The sequence below is a fragment of the Schistocerca americana genome, chromosome 8 (assembly GCF_021461395.2).
Source record: "Schistocerca americana isolate TAMUIC-IGC-003095 chromosome 8, iqSchAmer2.1, whole genome shotgun sequence".
Classification (NCBI taxonomy): Eukaryota; Metazoa; Arthropoda; class Insecta; order Orthoptera; family Acrididae; genus Schistocerca; species Schistocerca americana.
The window spans coordinates 418,564,515-418,582,139 of NC_060126.1; the positions used below are offsets into that span (position 1 = coordinate 418,564,515).

The following is a 17,625-nucleotide window of genomic DNA, read 5'->3' on the forward strand; positions in this document are numbered from 1 at the left end:
TTCATATCATTTCATGAACAACTCGTTTTAGGTGTTTCGGGCTCTGAAGTGTGGGAAGCTTGCTATTCAAAATTTCTCACAGAATGAGTTGCACCCTAGTTCTGATAATGAATCAGCTGTACCTTGGTTGTTTCTTGTGGATACTTTAAATTTTTCCTTTTGGTATCCAGAGGGCTGTGCCAAGAAATGGGAAGTAACTTGGCGAGGAAAAACATACACAGGATATTTTGCCCTTTGTGCGGCTGTAAACAGAGCAATTTCGGTACGTCAGTGAGAATAGACTACACAACAAAAAGTTTATTGCTATAACAAGCAATGGCTACGTTCCTGCAGCCCCAAGTGAATTTCTGATTATGGATTTGCAGGAAGGAGTGCCCATGACTGATGCAAAATTTTGTTCCAATGTGACCCTGGATCAACTACGGCACATACTTCGTGGTGATAAGGAAACTGATGTCCCATTGCTACATGCAAGAGTAGATTGCTTAAGAGAAGTGGGGAATGTACTTATGGACAAGTATCAGGGTATGCATAATTTTGGATTATTTAAAACTTTTTCATAATTTGAAATGTATGAAACAGTTGTACGAGTCATATGGAATGTCATGAATATTTAATAACTGCCCATGTTCTTCCGATGTATTCTGTACTAATATTCTGAAGGGAAACATTGAGAGTTGTGGAGCAATACAAAATATACATCAACAGACAGTAACAGCTACCATTAATTAATACTGTAGGATATCGTATGTATAATTGTTATTAAAATGCTGTTATTGATGTGCATACATAATCTGAAATAAATCTAATAAAATTATCAAGACAGCAGCATGGCAGCTTTGTTTATTTATATACTGTCATTATATAAGTGATCGCCAAGATGTTCACGACAATCTGAGGATGAGTTCTACCTGAAACACGTCAGTCATTGGTTTATCAGCTGGTGGCTTCGTCTTTTGTGACCAGTACAGCAGTTGTGCCATACTCTTATTGATTTGCAATATTATCCCATTCTTCCTGTGTAACTTTATGTCAGAATTACAAGGTCCACAAACACCATTTAAAATTAATTGATTATGTGTGGAGTGCGCACAAGGTTTTTATTTTTATTATTTTTTTATTTTTAAAGTGATTCTCCATTCAGTCAAAATAATGATACCAGTAGGAGAACCTAAAGTACTCATATTAGTGAAAGATGTATGCATGTGAAAGCATTGTATGATATTTGAGGTTTGCCCAACAACTGTATCAGTTCCTTCCTGAACTGTCGTAAGGAGGCTGTGTGCATAAAACACACAAATATCCACCGAAAAACTGTATCTGAACACTTACCAGACTACTAACAAATTAAATGTGGTGTACGCCAAGGATCTGTAAAGAGACCCCTTCTGTTCCTTCTGTATGGGAATAATCTCAAATGTGGATGCATATAAAACAGTCATAGTTGCAGATGACAACTCTACTAAAAGGAGACAGCAGTGAACAGTTACAGCAATCAGTAAGCACTGTCTCAAAACAACTGAGCAACTGGGCACAGCATAATCTGCTTGTAATAAATAATAAAAACCCAGTTACACTAAAATGCTACAGTGCTCCTAATAGGATCTCTATCAACGATGAACCAGTAGGTGCACGTGTCTGGTGCAGACCCCAATCAGTCTTCCCTTCTCCTCCCGTCCAGCAAGTCTCCCCTAACCCATGGTCCTGGATACCTTTTCCGAACTACCCTTTCTCCTAAACCTCTCCGATTCCTTTCCCTTCATCCTTCCTGTCAAACCCTCTTGCCAGAAGAAGGAGGCACTGGCTCCGAAAGCTTGCATAAGTAAAACCTTTTTTCATGTGCTTGTTCTCCTTCCACCACTTGGTGAGGAGATTTTAATCTATCCAAGTACATTTTAATGTATAAAGTGTATTATTGCAACTTTAAATAAGTATGCCTAGAAATCACTTTCAGAAGTGTACTTATAACTTGACTTGTTCAACGCCTTATGCAAAAGATGCTTTGGTAGAGAGAAGGTCCAGTAAATACAATACAATGCAATACAAAGAAATAGTTCCCACAGACAAGATGCTTAACTGCCAAAGAATTGGCAACAAAGTCCCAGAGTTCGAAGTGTTCCTCATGGAACTCATGTAATACAATTTGTAGAAAGTTGGATAAAGCATGAAATTGACAGTAATGAGATTCTTTGGGCAAAGTTGGGTCTATACTGAAAATCTAGTCTAATGGGAAATGAAGGTGGTGTATGCTATTGATCATAGTAAACATAAATCCGTTGAGGAAAAAAGAAGCAATATTAAATGAGCAGATTGCATGTGATGCAAATAACATTTTTAGACATTTTTTGGAACCTAAAATTTTAATAGCATCTGTTTCAACTACCATGGATACTAAGTGTGTGAGCTGCAGTAGGAAAGTTAGTTCAGGGGTTTTGTGCAGCTGTTGTGACAGGTGGTTTCATTGGGGAAATTGTAGCGGTGTGGGAATTGGGGAAGCAAATGAGACTCTTCCATTTTCTTGCAGGGTTTCCTGAAGAGATAGGATTATAGCTGAACAGGAGGAGAAAATTAGAGCCCTTCAGGCTGATTTGGACAGAGCGAGGGAGGAACTGAAAAGGTTAAGGGGGGAGGAGGGCAAACAGCGGTGGGAAGTGGTAGCTGGGAACAGGGGCCACAGAAAGAGGACAGTGTCTGACAGTTTCCCAATTGGCACAACCAATAGATTTGCCTTGCTACCACAGTTAAGTAAGGAAGAGGCTCCAGTAGAAGTAGATGTAGTTAAGATGCAACAGAATTTCACTAGGAAACCAACTGTTTCAAAAAAAGTAGAAAGTAAGAGGAAAGTTCTGTTGCTAGGTAGCAGCCATGTGGAAGACGTGTGGGCCAGATTTTGCAGGAAAAATTAGGTGACAGGTACCAGGTCACAAACTTTTTCAAGCCAAGTGCAAGCCTTAGACAGGTGGTAGAGGATATAGGTTCCTTGTGCAAGGGATTCACAAAGCAGGATCATGTGATGGTAGTGGGTGGAGTGGGAAACAGTGTTGATAGGGATCAGGACTACAGCATTGAGTGTGACCTGGTGAAAATAGCATCCACAACGACCCATACCAATGTTAGGCTGGTGCGTGCTTTCGTGCGGCATGATGAGCCCCAGTTGAACCACTCTGTCAGGAGGGTAAATATGGAATTGGATTAGTTGCATAGGGCGGCCACTCTCAGACATTGGATTGGTTCCTGTCGAGGCTATTGATAGGGGGGATTTCACAAGGCATGGCCTACATATCAATAGAAAAGGGAAGGGTAAACTGGCAGGGTTGTTAGCGAAATCCATAAGGGGGGACACTAGTACTCATGGATGTACCTCTTTTTTAGGCTAATATCAGTGTCCAATGAGAAGTTAGGCAGGCAGGTGCTAAAGAGGTCCAAAACTCACAAAATTCTCACAACAGGAAAGTAAATAATGTTACCATATTTAACCAAGATATTGGTGGATTAAAGAAAAAAGTAGATTCTCAGAAAAGTAAAGTACAAAATAATGTTACCATTTTTCACCAAAATATTCCGGGAGTGAGGAATAAAGTAGATGAGCTCCTGGTTTGTTTAGATGACATTGAATCTAATATTGTAATAGATATACTATGCCTGTCTGAGCATCACATTGTGTCTGATATGGAAAAGGTAAATATCAGTGGTTATAAACTAGCTGCACATATGAGTAGAGAAAATAAGGTGGGAGGAGGAGTTGCCACATATGTCAAAAGTTATCACTGTGTAGAAAGCTTAGATACAAAAAAGGTTTGTCGAGAGCAACATATAGAAGCATGTGCCTGTCAACTTAAACTGAAGGAGGGTTCTTTTATAATTGTTACAGTATATAGGTCCCCTTCAGGAAACTTTCATTTATTCCTGAAAACTTGGATGCCTTATTGTGCTATCTGTCAGATAGGGGAAAGCAAATTATTATTTGTGGGGACTTCAGTGTTGATTCATTGAAAGAGTGTAATAGGAAGAATGACCTGGAAGTCTTGCTCGGTTCTTTCAATTTGACATCTGTCATTAATTTTCCTACTTGGGACAGCGGCACATTGATAGACAACACTTTTATAGACCAAGATAGGTTTAAAAACATAAATTCTTCTCCTGTTGAGAATGGGCTTTCTGATCATGATGCTCAGCTAGTTACAGTATATGACATAGCTCCATTCAGTAATTCAAAACTACCCTCCAAAGTTGTGCGTTCAATTAATGACTCAACAATTAGAAATTTCAGAGAAAATCTTCAGCGGTTAGACTGGGATGAGGTGTACAAGGAACCCGATGCTAATTTAAAATATAACTTATTTCATGATACACTTGTAAGACAATTTGGAAACTGTTTCCCCAAGAAAGTGGTTAAATCTAATAGTAAGAAGACATGCAAAAAACCTTGGCTTACTAAAGGAATAAAAATATCTTGTAACCACAAAAGGGAACTGTATCTAACAACAAGAAAGAGTAATGACCCAGAAACAGCCAAATATTATAAAAATTACTGTGCTACATTAAGAAAGGTTATTAAAAAGTCCAGAAGCATGTGCATCATGTCTGAGATTAATACCTCTGATAACAAAATCAAAACAATTTGGAATATTATTACGAGGGAGACAGGACAACCAAGAGTACAGGATGACGGCATCACCATCAAAGCGAAGGGAAACTGGATAAACAACAAGCTGGAAGTCGAAAACATTTTGAATAATCATTTTTTAAATGTTGTAGAGAAAATAGGATCTAAATGTTCATTAGAAGAAGCAAGGCAGTTAATGGAAGAGGCCTTACCCACACCATTTGATACAATTGAAATTCCATCCACCTCTCCATCTGAAATTAGGAAGATAATAAACTCTCTCAAGAATAAAAGCTCACATGGGATTGATGGCATTTCCAGCAGGATGATAAAAGCTTGTTCCCAAGAAATAAGTTGGATTCTTAGCCACATATGTTATAGCTATCTGAAGCAGGGTATTTTCCCAGATAGACTGAAGTATGCCATTGTTATACCACTGCATAAAAAAGGGGACACATCTGATGTCAACAACTACCGCCCAATCTCTCTTCTGACTGCCTTATCCAAAATTCTTGAATAAGTAATGTATTGTAGAGTAGCTTCACACCTTTGTAAAAATAAAGTTTTAACAAAATGTCAGTTTGGTTTCCAGAAGGGTTTTTCGATGGAAAATGCTATATATACTTTCACTAATGAAATATTAAATGCTCTGAGTAACCAGAAGTCACCCGTTGGGATCTTTTGTGATCTATCAAAGGCTTTTGATTGTGTAAATCATGGAATACTTCCAGATAAGCTCAAGTACTGTGGTATGAATGGGACAGTGCTCAAATGGTTTAAATCATACCTAACTGGAAGAGTGCAGAAAGTTGAAATAAACGGTTCACATAATATGCAAAAAACTGGTGATTTCTCAAACTGGGGAACAATCTAGAATGGGGTGCCGCAAGGTTAGGTCTTGGGTCCTCTGCTGTTCTTATAATGACTTGCCATTCTATATTCACGAAGATGCAAAGCTGGTACTTTTTGCCGATGATACAAGTATAGCTATCACACCCAACAGACAAGAATTAACTGGTGAAATTGTAAACGATGTTTTTCAGGAAATCATTAAGTGGTTCTCTGCAAATTGACTCCCATTACACTTTGACAAAACACAGTATATACAGTTCCACACAGTAAATGGAATGATCCCATTAATAAATATAGACTTCGATCAGAAATCGGTAGCTAAGGTAGAATATTCAAAACTTCTAGGTGTATGCATTGATGAGGGGTTGAACTGGAAAAAACTCACTGAGGATCTGCTGAAATGTTTGAGTTCAGCTACTTATGCTATTAGGGTCATTGCAAATTTTGGCGATATACATCTGAGTAAATTAGCTTACCACACCTATTTTCATTCTCTGCTTTCGTATGGCATCATATTCTGGGGTAACTCATCATTGAGTAAAAGAGTGTTCATTACACAAAAGCATGTAATCAGAATAATTGCTGGAGCTCATCCAAGATCATCCTGCAGACACTTATTTAAAGAGCTAGAAATCTTCACTGTAGCCTCACTATAACAAAGATGATGTGACTTACCTAACGAAAGTGCTGGCACGTCGATAGACACACAAATATACACACAAAATTCTAGCTTTTGCAACCAACGGTTGCTTCGTCAGGAAAGAGGGAAGGAGAGGGAAAGACGAAAGGATGTGGGTTTTAAAGGAGAGGGTAAGGAGTCATTCTAATCCCGGGAGCGGAAAGACTTACCTTAGGGGGAAAAAAGGACGGGTATACACTCACACAAACACACACACACACACACACACACACACACACACACACACACACACATATATCCATCCACACATATACAGACACAAGCAGACATATCATATATATATATTTATCAAAAAACAAAGATGATGTGACTTACCAAACAAAAGCACTGGCAGGTCGAAAGACACACAAACAAACACAAACATACACACAAAATTCAAGCTTTCACAACAAACTGTTGCCTCATCAGGAAAGAGGGAAAGACGAAAAGATGTGGGTTTTAAGGGAGAGGGTCAGGAGTCATTCCAATCCCGGGAGCGGAAAGACTTTCCTTAGGGGGAAAAAAGGACAAATTGTCTTTAAATATGTCTGCTTGTGTCTGTATATGTGTGGATGGATATGTGTGTGTGTGCGAGTGTATACCCGTCCTTTTTTCCCCCTAAGGAAAGTCTTTCCGCTCCCGGGATTGGAATGACTCCTTACCCTCTCCCTTAAAACCCACATCCTTTCGTCTTTCCTTCTCCTTCCATCTTTCCTGATGAGGCAACAGTTTGTTGCGAAAGCTTGAATTTTGTGTGTATGTTTGTGTTTGTTTGTGTGTCTTTCGACCTGCCAGCGCTTTCGTTTGGTAAGTCACATCATCTTTGTTTTTTGATAAATTTTTCCCACGTGGAATGTTTCCCTCTATTTTGGTTCATTGGTAGAATAGTAGGGAGATGTAGTCAGTCTACAAAGGAGATGTATTGCAAATCACTTGCACTAACCATCCAAGGATTTTGCTCAAATGAAAGTCGTGGCCATTCTAGTGATCTCGATATGTTATTCTGAAAAGTTGCAAATATTCCACTGTTTTCCTGTGCAGAGAACCTTCATTACCTAGCATTATAAATACGGACTATTCGCCGAATAGGAAGCTAGTTTACATTCAGAAGCAGAAATATTAAGACTGAAGAATGAATAAGTAAAAAGTCGTAGTTGTAGTAAGTGCAGATGTGAAGATTAGTCAAGAGAGAGAGTGATCAGTTGATTGTGAAGTATTAATAACAGGACTTCATAGTAATTTGTCAGTAAAAATATTGTTGTGAGACTGGTAACAATATTTTTACTAACAACGTAACAATAGTTTCCCATACCTAACTTTTTTATATCATAAGATGGGATTGTATTGTATATGTGTGTAATCAGTTTAAATAAAACTTTCTTAAACTTTGCATGTCACTTGATTATTTTTTACTACGGTAAAAGTAAAGGTAGCTTAAGATATCTTTACAGCCCCTCCTTGATGTTTTTCTGTACCCGCCACTGCTTGGAAATGGATGCAAACTATCCCGAGAAAGCCTACTTACAAAGTTTGTGGAACCAGCTGTAAGTGAGGAATCTAGGAATATACTTACCCCCTATGTTTTGCTACCATAGTGATTGTGTGGACACAGGGAAGGGCAGATTTTAAAAAAATATCAATATATATTGTACCGATATCAATATTTTCAAGACAACAATATCGATATTTTTAAATATCAATATTTTTGCCCCATCCATACACGAGGGAAGACTCAGGAGTGAAACGCTTCTGACATGCATTCTGCACATGAAATATTGTACTTACCATAAACATTACAGACAGCAAAAGTCCATTTTCGATGAAATGTATGTGACTATTGTGCCGAGTCTACATTACATTTAGAGTGCCTCTATCCTTTCTTGATCCAGTCACTCAGGGCGTAAGTAGAGTGCACAATCTGCCTCATAGTTGGGAGCAGGGATTGGTAATTTCCATCATTCTCATACAGTGTTGCCACCAATGTGTTCATTTTGCACCTCATACCTATTATTTTCAATGGTAGAAATGACAAGCTGAAATAACAAACTTTCATGAATATGCAGTACAGTTACATTCATGTTCAAATCTGGTGCTCATTCGTAGTACTGAATATGAAATTAAATTAAGTCCATTGTAAGACATTTACTGTTAGATTGCAAAGATTAGTAGTAGCTGAAATGGGCAAGAAATCTGTTGATGAGAAGTATAGTGTCTATGTGTCAAGAAAAGACAGACAGTAAAAAGTTGCAGACAGGCATGATTAAAAGACACACACATTTAGCTTTAGGCCACAACTTTCATCAGTAAAGACACAACACACACACACCACACACACACAGCCACAAAGGAGCGTTCCCTTCATCACTCGGTACCATGCCAGACTGGAAAATGTGAATCACATCCTTCACCAGGACTTTGATTATCTATTATTGTTCCCTGAAATGAGGGACATTCTACCCGAGATACTTCCCACTCCTCCTAAAGTGGTTTCTGTTGCCCACCCAACCTCCACAACATCCTAGTCCACTCCTACACCACTCCCAATCCCAACCCCTTGTCACAATGATCATATCCCTGTGGAAAATCCAGGTGCAAAACCTGCCCAATCCACCAACCCAGCACTTCATATTCCAGTCCTATCACAGGTTTATCCTACCCCATCAGGGTCTGGGCCACCTGTGAAAACAACCATGTCATTTACCAGCTCTGCTGCACAGATTTTTATATTGGTATGATTACCAACTATCTGTCCACCAGGATGAACAGCCACCACTAGACTGTAGCAAAGAACAAAGTAGACCTTCCTGTGGCACAACATACAACTGAACATAACATTTTTGATTTCAATGGCTGCTTCACTACCTGAACCATCTGGATCCTTCCCTCCATCACCAGCTTTTCTGAACTGTGCAGATGGGAGTTATCCACTCCCGTAATTATCCTACGGTAACATACTGTCACCACACCCTTCACACCAACAGTTTCCACTCCCTGTGTCCTGTCATCTCCTACCCTGTTTATTTGCAGCCCTCTGCCAATACATCTACCCGTCTTTCCTCACTCCTTTTATTTTGTGTTCCTTTTTTCCCCACCTCCCTGCCCCACACCCTCCTGGCACTGCACCTTCTGGAGTCTGGTCGCTGCACACTCCACGAGACAGCATTCGTCTCTCTTCCCACCTGTACGCTACTATCCCTTCCACTTCCCCACCTCTTCCATATTGATGCTTGCATCCCATTTGATGTTGCATTCTGGCCCGAGATGCTGAGTTGGCAGTTGTGTGTGCATGAGGTGTGCTTGCTTTTGTGTGTGTGTGTGTGTGTGTGTGTGTGTGTGTGTGTGTGTGTCTTTACTGAAGAATGCTGTGGTCAGAAGCTACGTGTGAGTGTCTTTTAATCATGCCTGTCTCCAACTTGATATGCCTTCTTTACGGCAATTAGCAATCTATCGTTTCCTATATTGTCGATATTCCTATCTGGAGTTTCCATTGTTTGGTTTGAAACAATAAAAAGTACCATTTTTGATATCCAGTGTTTAAGATTGATTAATTGATGTATCAATAGTTAAGATATTGGCGGTGCGATCGATATTATTATAAAAGTATATCAATATTTTGATGTATCAATATTTTTTGTTCGTCCCTAAGAGAACAAGAACTTACAGTGCACACAGACACATTTAAAAAGTTATCATTCCTGCACTCCATACTTGAATGGAATGGGAAAAAGTCCTAATAACTGGTGCAATGGGAAGTACACCTGCCGTGCGCTTCACATTGGTTTACACAATATGGGTATGGATGCAGAAAGACAGGTGCTAATGTGTTACATTTTAAGTAGAAGATATGGGTACAAGTGAATTGATCGCAAGTTTCTTATTGCCTGTTTTAAGTATGTTTATCATTTTACCTTTTGAACATTAAAGGGCACTATTGTGAGGAACATTTGTAAATGTGTTCCATGCAGTGAAGATTCTTGTGTGTAGATACTTCTAATGATGAAAGTGTGTACCTTCAAAATATATTAAATTAGTGCTTTTGCATTGTATGTGCCAGAACATGTTTCAACTTTCTTCTCCATAACAGAATATCAGAAATAGTGCTGTAAGAAGTAAGACGCTTCTGTAGATTAATCTACTACTAGTAGTAGAAGAATTAGGCTATGAACTTGGCTACCCTGCATATCTTAAGTTACCAGAATGATACTTTCACTCTGCAGTGTAATATGCACAATAATGAAATTCATTCACATTGTAAAATATTTCTTGGACTGAATTCAAACGTAAAACCTCACCTTTTGCAGGCAATGCCCTTACCAAATGAACCATGTGAGTGTGCATCACAAACCATCCTAATACTTAATTTCTCCCTCCCAACCCTTCTAGTCTCGATGGAAGCTTGTCCAACTAATACTTATACAAAGGTTATGGCAAAGACTGGCCTGCTACTGTCTAGGGGCTGGTTCCAGAATGAAACCAACTCAGCAAGAGAGTGCATACTGTAATAATACGGGTACATTTAAGTTGAGTGGCTGCCACTTTACTGCATTTGATGTTTTCACACTGTTATCAGCGTTCTTTTAGACAGTATCTCTTGATGTAAACTGATCCATATTCACAGGTGATTTCAGATGTGTTGGCGCATGTAGTGTAACACCATTATACTTTGGTGGACCCTAACTGGACGCAGCTCCCACCCTATCCACTCTCAACACTCGATAATTTCATTTTTTGCTCCTTAGAAGCAGGAGTGATGGCTGTGAAATAGAGTTTTGTTGGCCCAATAGTATAACATACCCTGATGGAGGCCACTACAGTAGTGGGCATTGGTACAGGGTGCATTGGTGTGTTGTCTTACAGAATGACATCTTGTACAACCCAGAAAAAGTTTATGAGGCCGATTATGGGTTACAGTTTCTGAAAAAGAAAACTTTAATGTGTAATGAAGTATTTTTGAATGGTTTCCCATGTGAAATACAAAATAAAGTAACATTGCTTTTATTTTTAGGGTCATTTGTGAATTGTTTAAAAGAAAGCCAAAACTCTGCTCAGAAATTGCTTCAGCTTGTGGTCGACAATTTTCCCTGTTTCAGAGATGAGGCAGAATTTGAAGGTTATGCAGGTAATAATAATTTTTTGTATGTTACTAACATCTTACAGATATAATTTAGTGAAACACTGTTAACGTGTATATTAATTGTTTCACAGCAGTGCATGCACAAGTAGGATTTTTGTTAGTTTTGTTCATATTTGGCAGTCCACAATATATGCATTTTGATTTTAAATATTAATAAAGTCCATTTTCAGGCAACTTTACATAAAATACCTTAATTTATTAGCTGCTGCTGTTTGCACTTTATGGTGTAGAACTCAGTTTTTTCAAAGTTATTAGTCTGTTACGCTTTAATAACTTTTGTTCCATCCAGTAAAGTCAATACCTGTGTGCTGCAAAGACTATTAACTTTCTGGCTGCTAATACAACCTGATTTACAATGTGTAATAATGAATGTTTATAGTTACCTTTCCTGTACTGTAGATTCCATTTACAAGACCAAAATTATGTAGAAATTAACAGGTCATTATGGTGCCATACCAGAGCACCACTTGCAAGCGTAATAACCCGTGAGTTAAATGATGTTGACAAATTCCAGTTATGGTACTTCTGATACCAATGAATAATCTATACAAGATTAAGTAGTTTATACATAGGTTGAAACTTAAATAGTGGCAACACTGCTGTGGAGACACTATCCAATGGAATCTACTATTGTCACTGATACCACATGTTGTTGAAATACCTACCTTACCTCCGAGCAAATGGACTCGCCTGTCCCATGTCACCGGAGTGGACACAATCGAGGAAAACACAGTCACTTGTGAGCGAGCAGTCTAATGTAATGGTGTCACTATGTTTTCAAAACAGGAACAATGGAGTTGGATCAAGATTGAATGTGCCAGAGGTCATACAGCACGACAGTGTCATCAAGGTCTGCAAGAGGCGTGCAGGGAATCAGCATTACTGTACAGAACAAGCGAAACTAGCGGTGACACTTTCTGCGCAACCCACCCATTATTTTGTATGACAATGCACGGGCACATACAGCGCAAGCTGTGGCTGCTCTGTTCGGTCAAAGGGACTGGGAAGTACTGTACCATGCACCATACTCCCCGAACTTAAGTCCTTGTGACTTCGATTTGATTCCGAAGATGAAGGAACCACTTCGTGGCATTCGCTTCAGATCTGTTCCAGAGATTCGACAGGCAGTAGACCGCTCCATTCGCACCGTCAACAGAACAGGCTCTGCTAATGGTATACTATGCCTTCCACATCACTGGCAGTGGGTTCTACACAACACTGGTGACTACTTTAAGGACAGTAACAGGTGCAAACGTGTAACTCTTTTGTGTTGGTTGTGAATAAATAGTTGCCACTCTTTAAGTTCCAACCCTCAAATTTAAGATATCAGTTCACACTTGATTTTTAGACAATTTTTAATTATTGTTATTGCTGGATAACTTTGGACGTAAGGTCCTATAAGCGATCTGTGACCATTACGCAGCACTGTTGGTAACCTCTATTTGTTGTGATTAACAAAATTCGTTATTAGTCCGTCACTGTACATTATGTATTTTGATTAGCCTCACCATCAGATCTGTGACGAAACAACAGCAGTGATTTAAAATTTACCAAAAAACACAGTGTTGGAGACTTGAGTGGTACACAGCCAGTACAAAGTATTGTGCCATACATCACATGCAGTACCCTCGTTTGTGTGTTGAATTGCCATATATATGTTTATGTGCAGGGTTTCAGCAATGTCTGCATGACTTGCTCTTCTGTGTGCCACTGCATTTTGAAACCAATTTTTAGTCTTTTGTTTTTACATAATAAATGGTTATGGGTATTGATGTAATAAGTTATTAACATAGAGATTTCAGTTATTATTGCTTTCTTAGGCTACACTGTGTTTAACATTTGTAAAGCAAGGATTTGTAACTTCCATTGACATTGTAATTGTTTTCCTTGTAAGCCATATTGTTCAGGCACATGTTGGCTGGCTGTATGACATGATACTTTGAACTGTCTACTAATTGTGATCTATATTTTCAATTGTTACTTTTACTTTTTCACAAATTTGCTAATGGAACTAATTCAGAATGCATTACGTACAGTGATTGATTAACAAATAATTTTTGTGATCAGAACAAAAAAGCAGTATTTTTTGTCATTGTTTCCCGTGGACACTGTCCTAGTTACAGGGCAGCTAATTGTGGCCCCAATAACATAACAAATTTTGCATGTAGATGATTCCTTAACTAATTTCTAAAGATGAACATGCAGAAAATATTAAAATACTGCAGCAATTAATCAGTTGTTTTTTTTACTTTCAACTATAGTTGTGGTAGTGTTTATCGACATTAGTAAATTTTTAAGGCAACCTTAACCAAGCAAAAGAAATGTCTTTCCTCTGCAAGTGACCATTGTTATAGGGCTTATACGGCTACTTTTCAGATGTTAGCAATTACCCTGGTACTTGACGCATAGTATGCAACTGCTAATTGCACTGCATTCCTCAAACAGTTTACTGTTCATAATGTGTGTGTGTGTCCCGTAAAGCTCTATAAGGCCACAAATGATCACTGAAGGAGGATGTCTGTTTGGACTCTTAGTCCAGATGTGTGACCACAGGTACGTGCTGTAAGGGGATTTTATGCCTCATGGGCGGGAATCTACCAGTTGAGCTGTCCAGGTTCACCTCATTGTCCTGCTCACAAGGATTACCCATGACCAGTGGCTAAGCATAGGAAAATAATAGTAATAACAATCTTTATTTATCTGTAATAACTTAACAGTGTTTAACATTATCATACCATAAATATAATGAATATATACAATAATAGCATATTAGATATTATAATCAGATATTTTTAAATGTATATACATATTTACTGCCACCAACATTTTGGAAACTGATATATAAAAGATTTCCACAGTGTTGCTTATGTCTTCCACCAATAACAGGGGCTGTGGTATGGCTATTTTATAATTTGTTATCATGTGATTATTATCTGTAATTCATTTATTGTAATTATGGATGTCTATTGATTATACTATTTTCTACACTCTTTCTTGCAAATACAATTGTCTTAAGAGCATGCTCTATGTACACAGTTAGCAAAGTAACCATACACAATTAGCAAAGTACCCATTATGAAATAATCCTTGCAGAAATGGCTTTTACTCGTATTGACTGTTTTTCTAATTGCTCTGTTCTGGAATGTGAATTCCTTATTCATACAGATATTGCAGGTTCCTCAATCCAAATCTTTACTCAGTATTGCAAATGGGAGAGAATTAATCCATAGTAGATTTGTTTGAAGAATTATTATGTTTGCAAGATGTTTTCAGAAGTAAATATTGCAGCTGATCTTTCTGTAGTTGTAGCTGATATGCTCTCCCTATAAGATGCTAACTTATCGTAATGCGTAGGAATTTATCAGATGTTCACCTAAAGGCAGCACTTTGGCATTTATATGTACTTGAGATGGATTATAATTTAACAGGAACTTCGCCATGATTGTCTTTCTCTTATTAACTGTGAGTTTATACATGAATACGACATTCTTTGGTCATACTAAAGTTCTCTTTATTGTTTTGCATTGTTAACTGTTCGGAACGGCCTCAGATGGTGAAGCATATATCATCAGCATAGTTCATTAACTTTGATTTTTCCACTGTGTAATATCATTTTCTTATACAAAAACAAAAATGGCCCAGTATGCCAGTGGAAAAGCATGGCTGAATGTAAATAGTTTAAGAATAAGGAAACAAACTCCTGAAACAGTAGAGATGTTTAGTCAATGAAAGGCACATAAACAACTTTGCTAACTTTTGGACAAATGTAGTTTAGTGTAGCCATACAGGTGTGTGTGTTGTGTCAGAGAGAGGGGCACTCTAGTTTGAAAAAATATTCATCTGAAAGCAAGCAAAGTTATCAGAAATGACTCAAGGATATTTCATTGTGGAACCGTACGACTGAGACTCTTGAATGATGATTTCATGGTCAGGATCATCCTAACAGTGAAATTGTCATACTAGACAATCCATCATAAGGTCACATAGATAAATCAGAAACACTTTACTAAGTAGAGAAGGTTTCACTTCATATCAAATTTTACTTTTTACTTTACAGTCAGAATCAGGCCTAAAATCCTTATGGAGTTGAACCATTTTTCACTGGTATTATCATGTGGCCTTGTAACTTAATGTTGTTCATTCTATTGCTTCCTGTATTCTGATTGCATTATAAATAACACTCCACCTTTCTCTCTCCTCTCTCACTCTTCCTTGTATTTCATTGTCCACTGCTTTCAAAACTTAAGATATACTAGTTTCTTTAACCCTTGTTTTTTATGAGGTGCCTATTTGTACAGCTTTTCATATACAATAACCAAAATTAGATGCTCTAGAATCAGACACAAAATTACCTAACTGCATCATGTGCTTGAAGGAAGAACAGACAGTGAATGAACTGGAATTATTAATACTATTAATATTACATATAGAATATATTAATATTACATTAGAACTCCACCTTTTATAGTCCCTCATTTAATGTTTCTTATATCTGCTTCCATTCCTTCTAAAGTGTGACATCATTTTTTGTAAAACCACTTACATAAGAACTCTTCTTTCATTTTGACTTGCGTAGTTGCAAGAAAATTGTGACCTGAATAAAAATGAAAATTTGTTTGAGAAATTTATAAAATTATGACAGATTTGCTGGGAAATGCTTACTTGCAGTAGTCATATTTGTCAGTAGACACATATATCTACAAATTTATGAAGGGGAAAAGTTCTTGAGGGATTTACTTCATATTTTTACATGATACTCTAATAACCCAATATTTGGCCAGACATAGGCTATATATGATTTTTTAAAAAGCTAGGTGCATATTTTCTGTTAAAGCTACCTGAGTTTTGTGCTGCTGTACAGATAAGTGATTTAGACTGTAATAAAACTCAATTTAGTTCAGGAAACTAGTTTAATACGTGTATTAGTGTGTTTTGCAAGCTTACTATTAAAGGTTTCACTTCTCTTTGCGTATTATTCCAGAAAACGCGAAAGGAACATAAAGTAGGGTTATGATCGTATTCTTGTGAACATTTTAGTGCAGTAAGACGTATAGAATCTCATTTAATTGTTCTGTTCTGTTCCAGCAAGTTAAGAAAAGTTTATCCCTTTGTTGTTTAACTCTTATTTTGATAAACACAGCATAAATTTTAAGTTCCAGTATCTGGAAACTTTGCACATACGGTAGTAGCTTTGTTTACATACAGTTGTGACTAGGCCTAATTTTTGTAAATGTGTTTTTCTTCTTCTTTTCGGTAATCTAACTTATTGTCACTAAAGTAAGTTTGTTTACCTACGATTAAGACTAGACCTAATCTTTCGTAAACGTGTTTTCTTGTTTTTCAGCAATTTAATTTGACTTATTCTTGCTAAAGTAATATTTTTACGATGAGTGAAAAGTGCCTGAAGTGCCTGACGTGCCGTAAAATTGTTAATTCCGGGGTTTGGTGTGATGGCTGTAGTAGTTTTTTTCCATTGGGGTGACTGTAACGGTGTGGGAAATGGGGAAGTGGATCAGACTCATCAGCAGTTCTGTAGGATATGCAGTAGAGATAGGAAAATAGTGGAACAGGAAGGCAAAATTGCTGCCCTTCAGGCACAGTTAGAGCAGGCTAGGGAAGATCTGAACAGGTTAAGGAGAGAGAAGGGTAAAGAGAGGTGGGAAGTGACAACAGTTGACAGGAGGAACAGACCTAGAACTTTGTCAGACAGCTTTGTGGTTAGTTGGGAAGAATAAGTTTGACATGTTGCTTCAGTTAGAAACTGATGGGCCTCAGACAGAGGTAGGTGTAGAGAGAGCACAACAAAATTGAATAAGAATGTAGGGAAGTCAGCAAAGAGAAAGAAAGTTTTGTTGTTAGGTAGTTCACATGCCAGAGGTGTAGGCCAACTTATGCTGGACCAGTTACGATCAGAATACCAGGTCACAATTTTTTTAAACGTAGTGCTTGTGTGGATCAGGTGGCAGAGGATTGAGGTTCACTCTGTAAAGATTTTACCAAGGAAGACACCGTGGTTATTGTGGGTGGGCTGGGCAATAATATTGACAGAGATGCTGGGTACAATATAGGGTGTGACCTGGCAAAGATTGATTTGGCAACGAGACATACCGGTGTTGAGTTTGTGTCGTTCTGAGATGCCATGACCGACCTCATTTAAACTTTTCTGTCGGGAGAGTTAATTTGGAGTTGGAATGGCTACTTGGGTCAGATGCAGGGTCACATATTGGTTTGGTTCCTGTTGATTCTCTCAGTAGGTGGGATTATACTAGACATGGCCTACACCTCAACAGGAAAGGGAAGGGTAAACTGGCTGTGCTAATACCAGGAAATGTAAAGGGGGGAGGGGGGGGGGGG

General features: G+C 38.1%; 1 protein-coding gene across 1 annotated transcript in view; it reads left to right on the forward strand.

The window, feature by feature from the left end:
• LOC124545361 (queuosine salvage protein) overlaps positions 1 to 17,625 on the forward strand; it is a 47,017-nt gene that overhangs the window by 448 nt on the left and 28,944 nt on the right. Inside the window, exons 2-4 of the mRNA XM_047124266.1 lie at positions 32 to 262; positions 366 to 525; positions 11,143 to 11,256. Of these exons, the coding sequence (XP_046980222.1) occupies positions 32 to 262; positions 366 to 525; positions 11,143 to 11,256 (505 nt within the window). The remainder of the gene's footprint in view (positions 1 to 31; positions 263 to 365; positions 526 to 11,142; positions 11,257 to 17,625) is intronic.